Source organism: Haematobia irritans, chromosome 1 (genome assembly GCF_050003625.1).
Source record: "Haematobia irritans isolate KBUSLIRL chromosome 1, ASM5000362v1, whole genome shotgun sequence".
NCBI lineage: Eukaryota > Metazoa > Arthropoda > Insecta > Diptera > Muscidae > Haematobia > Haematobia irritans.
This window is the reverse complement of record NC_134397.1, coordinates 203,647,473-203,658,216: the sequence shown is the minus strand read 5'-3', so window position 1 is coordinate 203,658,216 and position 10,744 is coordinate 203,647,473. Positions and strand designations below refer to the sequence as shown.

General features: G+C 33.6%; 1 protein-coding gene across 1 annotated transcript; it reads left to right on the top strand.

The window, feature by feature from the left end:
• Positions 1 to 343: 343 nt before the first annotated feature.
• On the top strand, positions 344 to 10,744 carry Srr (Serine racemase). The gene is made up of 7 exons (XM_075292603.1): positions 344 to 790; positions 860 to 930; positions 8,378 to 8,474; positions 8,535 to 8,888; positions 8,957 to 9,249; positions 10,163 to 10,385; positions 10,457 to 10,744. The coding sequence occupies exons 1-7, from the start codon at positions 500 to 502 to the stop codon at positions 10,595 to 10,597; spliced, it is 1,470 nt and encodes a 489-aa protein (XP_075148718.1). The 5' UTR covers positions 344 to 499; the 3' UTR covers positions 10,598 to 10,744.

Below are 10,744 nucleotides of genomic sequence, written 5' to 3'. Positions count from 1 at the left end.
ACAAGAATTTCAATTTGATTATAACTTAAAAAAGACGAAATGCCTACATCCTTCTTATAAACTTTTGAAACAGTCCTCGTATGTAGTAGCAAATTAACGACTGCATTAATTAATTAATTTACTTCTCTCAATATAACAGATTTATGCGAAAATTTTTCCATTTACTCTATGCTGAGTAATTTATACCGTATTCACAAGTCGTTGTAACCAATCCCTAATTATCAGTATGAATTATTTTCGCGCGAATAAAAATAACAAAAACACCAGCTCGTATCTCTTCTTTGAACTATTCAATATTTGAAATCTATAACGGCGGCAGAACAATAGAGAAACACTTAAATTTTCAAATATCGGAGAAATTGGAATCAGTTGAATTTTTATGAGGTACCGGTAAAGTCTAACCGTAATACAAAACGGGTGTAAAAGGAAACGGAAATCAAAAAAATAATTAAACTAAATAAAATTACGAAAAAAAGTCTACTAAATACACACATAGAAAATGGGAGGTAGTCAAAATGGTGTCCTTGTCGATAATGGCAAACCGCTGAATGGTACAAAAACCGAAATTAACGGATCTAATGGTCAAGCTGCCAAAGCTATTGTTAAGAAAAATAGCAATGGTGCTGTTGTCTTGCGAAATCCGGATACAATTACTCCCAAACAATTTGAAGCACCAGGGGAATCTCTTGATCCCCACTGTGATCCTTTAAATCCTCAAACAATATCATTCCGTGATATAACATCGGCGGCTTTCTTAATTAAAGATGGTGTTGAGATGACACCATGTCCGGTAAGAAATGAGATTGTAGGAGGTGTTTGTTTTTTGATGGAGAGTTCTAAGGAATATTTTCCTCTCTAGCGTTCAACAACTTCAGATACCTATGGCATGGATTTATATTTGAAAAAGGATTTTCTTCAATATACCGGAAGGTAAGCTATTATAGAATTTTGCGGGCATGCGAATTTTAAGTCGTGGTGTATTAATTAGTTGATCGCAAAATGATCCAAATATTTGTGTATCGCACCAGAAATCGTTATAATGCCGTTGGTAACATTGCCAAACGTCAAACATGAAATGTATCGGTAATGGCTTGAATTTAACCAAATCTATGGCATAGTGACAATATCACAAACTATCCTGAGAAAAGATGTAACAATCGGAAAACAATCGTGGTGTAAAGATCGTTTGATCAAACATCTCAAAGTGAAACAAATGTTTGTGTACTGCTCCATATATCGTTATAATGATACTGGTAGCATTACCAAAAGTCATGGTGGTGGTTGTTAAAAAGAACCGCAAGAATACCTATAATTGTTCGGTTATGATGGGCTCGAATTCAATTAAATCCATAACGTAGGGACAATCAAATACCCTCGAGATAAAAATATCCAATGAAAGGATATAAAAATATTGAAAACCGAGCTCAAGATCTTAAATTAAAACAAAGAGGGCTGTAGGTGCTAAGCTTGCACAAATGGTGTGAAATTTCAAAATTAAGGAAATTGGTAAACTCCCAACACGTTCGTGCTAATTAAAACATTTTGGAAACTGCTTTGGAGCTAACAATAGCACACAACCTACCAAAGTGGTCTCATACCATTTACTTATTCAAAATCGGGCAGCGTTCTTAGCTTCACAACAATTCAATTGCACTAAAAGTTTGGGTAAACCAAAGTCGTCTTTTTGCTACTTTTTTCAATGGAAAAATCGACATTGAATGAAGTACCAATATGATGCAAAAATATAGTAATTCTTAGAGTATGTGTCGATGAAAAATTTTTTTAAATATCATTCTAGACGGGATGCATACGGGCTGACACACTGTTAGAAAAATATGTTTTTCATATGTTCCGATATAAACAAAATGTGTTTCGGGCACGATTTTAAACCACAATATATTTAAGTGCGAACATGTAATGTTCCTAAACTAACACTAAATGTTTGGGACATCTATGTTAATATGTTAGAATATATTATGTTTGGGGCATCAATGTTTCATAAAAATCATATGTGTGAATACAAACATATATAAATTTACAAATTTCGACTAAACATACACATGTTGTGATATTTTATTCAAAGCGACAGAGAGAGTATAGAGAGAAATAGAGATGGAAACCGGGAGAGTTGACGAAAGATATCAATATAACACAGCAAAAGAGTCAAAAGAGAACAATTTCTGTGAAACCGCTTGTGATACGTTTAAGTCTAAATATTATTTAATTTGAATAAAGAGAATATACATTCTGAACCAAGAGAATAGACATTTGAAAAACAAACAGCATATGTTTTCGCCTTGAGAGCACCATTTTATGTATGTGTGGACATGTGTTTTGTTTATCATTTTGGCATTATGGGCACAATTTTTTTCTTGGTTCATTAAAAGAAATCAGGGGTCTTCATAAAAATAACGAAAGGGCACTATACTCTTTTTAGAGTTGGGACAGTAAAATGAAATAAGGAGGAAATAGTGAAAAATTACACAGTAAAATGTAAAAAAACAAACTTTAGTTCCTCTTTATTAAAAAGTAGTCCACGAGGAGTTGACGGACACCATCAAATATAAAAGCGGGCATTAAGTTCGAGTTTTACAGCTAAAACAATTTAAAAAGTTTATTTTCTTTAAAATGAATTATTAAAGAAAAATAAAAGGAATTTTAGAGCGATGGTGTTAAATGCTAGTAAAAAACTGTTCACTCCTAAATAAATTTATGTTTATATTATAAAATTATGTATGTATGTTTATACTCGACTCCACGTTCTTCTTTTGTTAGTTTTTGAATTCCTTCCAAATTTTAAAGTTTTGTACAAAAACAGTTTTTATTACAAGATTGTTATTTTTGCAATAAAAAATAATATTTTATCCAAAAATCAGTCAATTTCAAGCACTGTTACTGACTATAAATCTTTAATAACACACATTTCGAAGTTTCATTTAAAAAAAAATAATATAGTATAAATATAAATGTGTAAATTAAAAAAAAAAAAAAAAAAACAAAAAAAAATGTTCGGTCGGAGCAGGGATTGAACCCACGACCCTTTGCATGCAAGGCAGACATGCTAACCACTGCTCCACGTGGCAAACAAATGTATGTTTCTGTTAAATAATGTTATGTTTGCATTGGCTCGTGGGCGCTGCAAACTATGCTATATAAATGTAACTTAAAACGATAATTATCTACTGGTGACTATAACAGCTACGTAGCCCAGTGGATAGTGTGTTGGCTTACAAACTGTATGGTCCTCGGTTCGATTCTCCGTGCAGGCGAAAGGTAAAATTTAAAAAATTTATAAAAGTGAATAATTTCTTCAACATTATTTGTATTACAGAGAAAGGTTCCAATAACTAAAAAATTTCGTGGAAGTGAAAATTACGAGTATGTTAGGGAATGAGCACAATCGTGTTTGGGAAAAATTCTTCCAAGCATATAATATTTTTGGCTCAAAATGCTTCCAAACATATAATATGTTCACATAAAACAAACATATTAATGTTTCGGCAGTATGCAATAATATATGTGCTTCCTGCAAAATATGTTTGGAACATATGTTAAAGAAGCGATTTTTTTTGAGGGTGCATCCGGTGAATATGAATGTGTAAAATTATTCGCTTTAACCGCAGCTCAAAAAATGGAAAAGCCCGACTTTACCAAACAGTCAAAAAATTTAGAAAAATTTAATTTCCCAAATTTTGAAAATGTCGAAAATTTTTGATTTCGATTACAATCTCTAGTTCATATCGGAAGCTGACTTTAACTATAAAAATCGTAAATGGTGAAAAATCGATTAGTTAACGATCACAATAATTATTTCCTTTTTTTAATAATAATAATTGGACTCGATTCTTTTGGCAAAAGTCGATTAGCTGGAATTTGATTTTCCGATAGTACAGCTACAAAAGTCGATAATAGATATTAGTTGATACTTACTTTCGATAAAATGTTGGCCATTATCAAAAAACTATTAGTCGATTTTCAAAAATATCAAAAGTCGATCAACAGAATTTGAAGACTACAAAAAGTCGAATTCGACTTTTTTTACATAAAGTTTACATATTTTGTAATCTTAAAATTCGGTTAATTGCCTTTTTATATTTTTGAAAATCGACTTTTGATGTTAGGTTAGGTGGCAGCCCGATGTATCAGGTTCACTTAGACTATTCAGTCCATTGTGATACCACATTGGTGAACTTCTCTCTTATCACTGAGTGCTGCCCGATTCCATGTTAAGCTCAATGACAAAGGACCTCCTCTTTATAGCCGAGTCCGAACGGCGTTCCACATTGCAGTGAAACCACTTAGAGAAGCTTTGAAACCCTCAGAAATCACCAGCATTACTGAGGTGGGATAATCCACCTCTGAAAAACTTTTTGGTGTTCGGTCGAAGCAGGAATCGAACCCATAACCCTGCGTATGCCAGGCAGGCATGCTAACCGTTGCACCACGGTGGCTCCCAACTTTTGATGTTGGCTTCTAAAATTTAAAAAAGGCGAAAGGTCCAAAAGTCGATTTTTAAAAATATTGGAAAAAATTAAAAATTACATAGATTATAATATTTCTTTGATAGTCATTCACATGTTGCTTTGGAGTTTTTAAAATTTATGAACTTTACGGTTAATTTTTCCAAAATTTCAAAAAGTCGACTTTTACAAATTAAAAAAAATATATCAAAAAGGCGACTTTTTCAAAGTTTATTTTTTGGAAATAGGTTCTAAGTCGCTAAGTGTCGCTTAAGAATTTTTAAAATTTAGGAAGTTTGCCATCTGGGATGTACATATTGTGGGACGAGGGCTTTGAGTTGGCCTCCCCCTAAAATATTTTCGGATTCATAGAAAAACATTGGAAAGTCGCAAAGTCGACTTTTTTCCAAATTCTGAAATAGTTTAAAAATTAAAGAATTTTTAAAAATTTTAAAAAGTCGAAAGGTCCAAAAGTCGACTTGTAAAAATTTTGAAAATAAAATCGGAAAATCGGTTTTTCTAAAAGTGAATTTTTTTGTTAAATTTTCGTCTTTGTAGGTCATTCATATGTCGCTTTATAATTTTTAAAATTTACGATTTAGAACGTACTCAAATTGAGGGAGGGGGGGCTGTTGTTCGTTCCTGGCCACCCCCTGAATTGTTTTTCAAACCCATAGAGAAATGTCTATGGCTAGACAGAGTCCAGAGAAAATTTTCGCTCGGGTCCTCGGAAATAGGTGAATATGAATGTGTTTTCCAAAATTTAAGAAAAGAAGAACGATTCAAAAGTCAACATTTATAAATTAAAAAAAGTTGAAAAATTGGTTATAAACTGCTTGTGTCAGTTTTGTACATGCCGCTTTAGAATTTTTAAAAATCGCTTCTGTAACATATACTCCCAACACACATTTTTCTTCATGCATATATATTTTCAGGATAGGACCAAACAAAATATTGTTTGTATTGTTCAAACATAGTATGTTTCACCTTAGGCATACACTGGCGGGAAAAAATTTTAATGAAATTTTCTTTGTGTTACTTTTCTCTTTCTAAACACATATATGTTTATAGGCAATTTCTATATAAATATATTTTTGCATTCACACATATTATATTAAAAAAATGTTATGTCCCAAACATAATATGTTCTAACATAAATATTAACATCTATGTCGCAAAAATGTTATGCTAGTTTGTGAAAATTATATGCTTGCACTTAAAAATAATGTGCTAAAAACTAGAGTTCCAAGCATATAATTTTTTACACCCAAACATATGAAAAATAATTTTTTTCTTCCATGTAGGACGTACGCACTGTGGAAAAAAGTTGATTTTTCCAGATTTTGAAAAATTCGGAGAATTAAAAAGGCGATTTTTCCAACAGTCGAAATGTCTAAAGTCCGACTTTGTCAGTCAAGCCCAATTTGATTTGGAATTTTTAAAATGTAGGAAATTTATTTTTTAATGTAAATTATTTTTTGCCAAATATTTATTTGTCAAATATTGATTGTCAAGTTGGCCACACTATGCTTGTGGTACGAGTATTCGCAAGGATAGGTCGGTTAGCATTCCATCCGTTGTTACATGTGGACTTTACAATAAAGGCACTGGCGTTAAGGCTATCTGTACATGCCTCACTAAAGACGCATAATTTCTACAATCCTCTACTGAGTTATATGCTGAATTTGTGGCCACCAATTTGTAGGAGAGGAAATTTTTCCAATCCTAATGTATTGATATGTTGAGGAATCGTAATAAAAATGATTCACCATACTGGACAATATTTTTTTTGTCTGCCAGAATAGAGGACGCCAGACATATTGTTCTGGTTTTATTAGTGCGTAACGTCTACTGATAACAAAGAAAAAAATTTCCAATTCATCTTTGGCAAATATTGAAGAGATAATAATACCATTACGTTCATTTTCAAAAAGAGTACTTTAAAAATGATCACGTTATCTATGAACAATTTATTCACACAATCATATTGATTGTATACTCGAATAGTATATCTGATAGGATAAGTACTTGTATCTACTTGGGAATCAATAAAAAATTTAAAATTATAAATTCATGTATATGACGCCTATTACGATCAGACATCGATGGTGTTAATTGTAAATGACTTTAATATTAATCTACCACTTATTTATTGTTATTATACCCTAAACCACATAGTGGTTAGGGTATAATGAGTTTGATCTACCAAAAAATGTGCCTACCAGAAATATTGATTTTAGACCCCATAAAATATGTACCGATGGACTCAGAATCACCTCCTGAGTCGATCTAGCGCTTGGTGTCCGTCTGTCCATGTCATTGTTGTTCGCAGGATTCCGGTCGCAATTATTAACCGATTTTGATGAAATTTGGTATAGAGTGTTGTTTGGACACAAGGACGAACGCTATTGAATTTGGAAGAAATTTAAATATAGCTCAAATTTAGATATAGCTCCCATATGTATGTATCTCCCGATTTCGACAAATGAGGTCACGTTGCGCCTTATTACTCACCGATCGTATTCAAATGTGACACAAAGTAATATTATTCATCACTCTTCAATTCTGCAAAGTTTAATCGAAATCGGTTCAGATTTAGATATAGCTCTCATATATATGTCCCGCCCGATTTTCCCAAATTTGGCCATAAAACTCTTATTTATCAACCCATGTTACTCAAACTTGGCTTACTATAATCATTTATAATACTAGTAATATGGGCAAAAAATCATCGAGATCGGTTCAGATTTAGCTATAGCTCCCACATATATGTATCGCCCGATCTTTCCAAATTTGGCCGTAAAATCCTTATTTATCAACCGATCTTACTAAAATTTTGCACAAAGTAACCTTCTGTAATATCAATCTACCTACGAAATATCATCCAAATCCCATATATATGTATTGTCGATTTTCAAAATTTTACCCCTAATAACTTTATTTCTAACCATAATAGCCTTTATTACTAACCGATCTTATTCAAAGTTACCACAAGGTAACCTTCTCTGGTATCAATCAAACCTGCAAAATATAATCCACATTGATTCACGTTTAGATATAGCTCCCATATATATGCACAGCTCGATTTTCCCAAATTTGTCCATAAATCTCTTATTTATTGACAAATGTTACTCAAATTTCAAATTTAGATGTATTAGCCGATCGAACATAGACTTACACATAGCTCTTACATAAATACATTGTCCTATTTTCACAAATTTGACTACATTATCCACACTAATTGAGCGATTTCCTATTTTTTTTAATAATGAACTCAATATTAGTGGTCTACATTGCAGCCACTGTGCTGCAATGGTTAGCATGCCCGCCTTGCATACACAGGGTCGTGGGTTCAAACCCAGTTTCGAGCAAACACCAAAAAAGTTTTTCAGCGATGGATTATCCCTCCTCACTAGTGCTGGTGACATTTCGGACACTCAAAGCTTCGCCAAGTGGTTACACTGCAATGTGGAATGCCGTTCGGACTCGGCTTTACAAAGGAGGTCCCTTGTTATTGAGCTTAACATAGAATCGGCCAGCACTCAGTGATAAGAGATAAGTTCACCACTGTGGTATAAGATTGGTCTGAATAGTCTAATGAGCCTGATATATCGGGCTGCCACTATACCTAACCTAACCTAACTTTGTAGGTGTAAAACCAAGTATAGCCCCTAACATACAGCGTTTATGTTCAGATTGTGACAAAATTGCAATAAACATGTGCTCCTTAATTTTCATAAATAAAGAAACGCGGTTCATCTCCCAAACCTATACCAAAGGTTACCCCCAATGTTTATGTTTACTAATTCACAGTGTGTGGTTTAGGGTATGATATAGTCGGCCCCGTCCGACTTTCTACTTTACTCACTTGTTTATATATGGATTTATTTTCTAAAGTTTGAATTACTCTCTTTCAGTTTCAAAGAACGTGGCGCTCGCTATGCCCTATTATGTCTATCTGAGGAACAAAAGAAAATCGGAGTAATTTCTGCATCACTAGGAAATCATGCCCAGGTTAGTAATATTTAAAAAAATTGCATTACATCGTAAGAAGTTTCCTTCTATTCCTCTTAGGCTCTTAGCTATCATGGCTGGAAGCTAAATATCCCCGTGACAGTGGTAATGCCAAAAGCAGCACCCATTATGAAAATCCAAAAATGTCGCAACTATAAAGCCAATGTTATAGTCGAAGGCAAAGATATGGCTGAAGCTAAGGCATTAGCCATGAAAATGTCCGAAGAAAAGAAGCTGTTGTACATCAATGGTTATGATCATCCTCATATTATGGCTGGTCAAGGTACATTGGGTTTAGAAATTCTCGAGCAGGTTCCAAATCCTGATGCCGTAATTATACCAGTTGGAGGTGGTGGTCTAATTGCTGGCATTGCCACGGCCATAAAGGCTTTATCGCCAAAAACCAAAATTATTGTAAGTTGCTATACCCTGGAGGATGATTATTGAGAAATCAATGACATTATGATGCTTTATTACCGTAGGGTGTGGAATCAGCTAAATGCCCCAGTTTTTCCAATGCCATGCAAAATAATGGTCCAATTTATACTCCCATCAAAAATACTTTAGCCGATGGTTTGGCTGTTCCTAAAGTTGGCTATAATGCTTTTATCACCGCTTTGCCATTGATAGACAAAATGGTTGTGGTCAAAGAGGAATGGATTGCTTTGGCCATTCTACGTTTAGTGGAAGAGGAGAAATGTGTTGTCGAGGGAGCCGGAGCTTCAGGATTAGCCGCCATTTTGGCTGGTCAATTGCCAGAATTGAAAGGAAAAAAGTAAGTTGTTGATAAATTGTGGAAGCCGTGGTATGGGAGCTACCCTAGTGCAAATACAAACTAGGGCAAAGTAGCGCCTATGGAGGAATTTTTCTCTCCCACAAAGTGCAACTAAACGTATAGGTTTTATATGGTGATCCTAAACGTCTTAGATTAAAAACCGAACCAACATGTTGGACTTGATCAAGTAATGCTTTGCTTTTCTAACCTGTCTGAAAAGTAGGACCCCCAAAAAATACTCCGTTAAGACTACGATCTCATTTGACCGATATATTCGCAAAGTAGTCAATGTGGATCTAATTGTATCAAATTAGCTATCTGAATTTTTACTCGGGACGTTCATTAAAGAGCAATACGATAACATACGGAAACCCAAGTCCATGACGACGAAAATAGGATTAATCTCAAGTATTTCGTATGTGACGATCGGTTTTCATGAATTAGGAACAGTTCCATTTATATCCGTGCATATGTAGTAGAAATTCCGAATTTAAATCATATGAGAAGTTGATGCCCATTTGTGGTGAAAAATGGTTCAATTTGGGAAATATAATTCTCGTATGTAATTTTCATAAGAAATTAGCATATAAGACTCAAAATGAATCATATTCCACGGTCAGATCTACACTAAAGACTATAGATATAAACAAATTAGCCAACGATGAAACACGTGTATAGTCAGGCTTGTGTAGATTGGTATCTTGCATTTTCTTTTCAATAACTTAATAGTATCAATACGCTTAATCCTCTTGTCCAATAAGCTCGAGTAGATATTATGTTATAATAATATGTAGTATAAAATATGTCCAAGTTTAATATCCGATTTAGTATTTTTCTAAGTGTAAAAAGAATTTACAAATTTCCTAAAATTATATTTACCTTTTTTTCAACTTCCATTTGCACCAACTTCTAGGGTAGTGGTCTTGTTATGCGGTGGCAATATTGATACCACCGTTTTTGGACGTTGCTTGGAACGTGGTTTGGCTGCAGAAGGTCGCCTGGTGAAATTTAATGTTGAACTTACCGATCGTCCAGGTGGCATAAATGAGTTATGTGAAATCCTATCCAAATTGGGTGTTTCCATAAAGGATATAATGCATGAAAGAGCATGGCTAAAGGATATCTATACTGTTGAGGTATGATCGACGTTTTGGGCGATTATCTAATGGAAATTTAATTAAATCTTGTATGTTCTTCCCTTTGTTAGGTCAAAGTTGTTTGTGAGACCAGAGATTGGCCTCATAGCATGGAGCTGATGAATGCTTTGAAAAATCATTACAATAAAGTACAATTTTCCGATGAGCCTTTGGCCATTAGTGATCAAGTATTGATGCAGGGTAAAAAATGAACCCAATATACATGAGAGAAATTATAAAGAAATTGTCGTTTTTTTAATTTAATTCATAAGACAAAAAATGTATATTTTAGTCTATAGTTAAAATTAAGTTTCCGTCCACAAAAAAATTATATTGAGAAATATATGCATTATACAGTA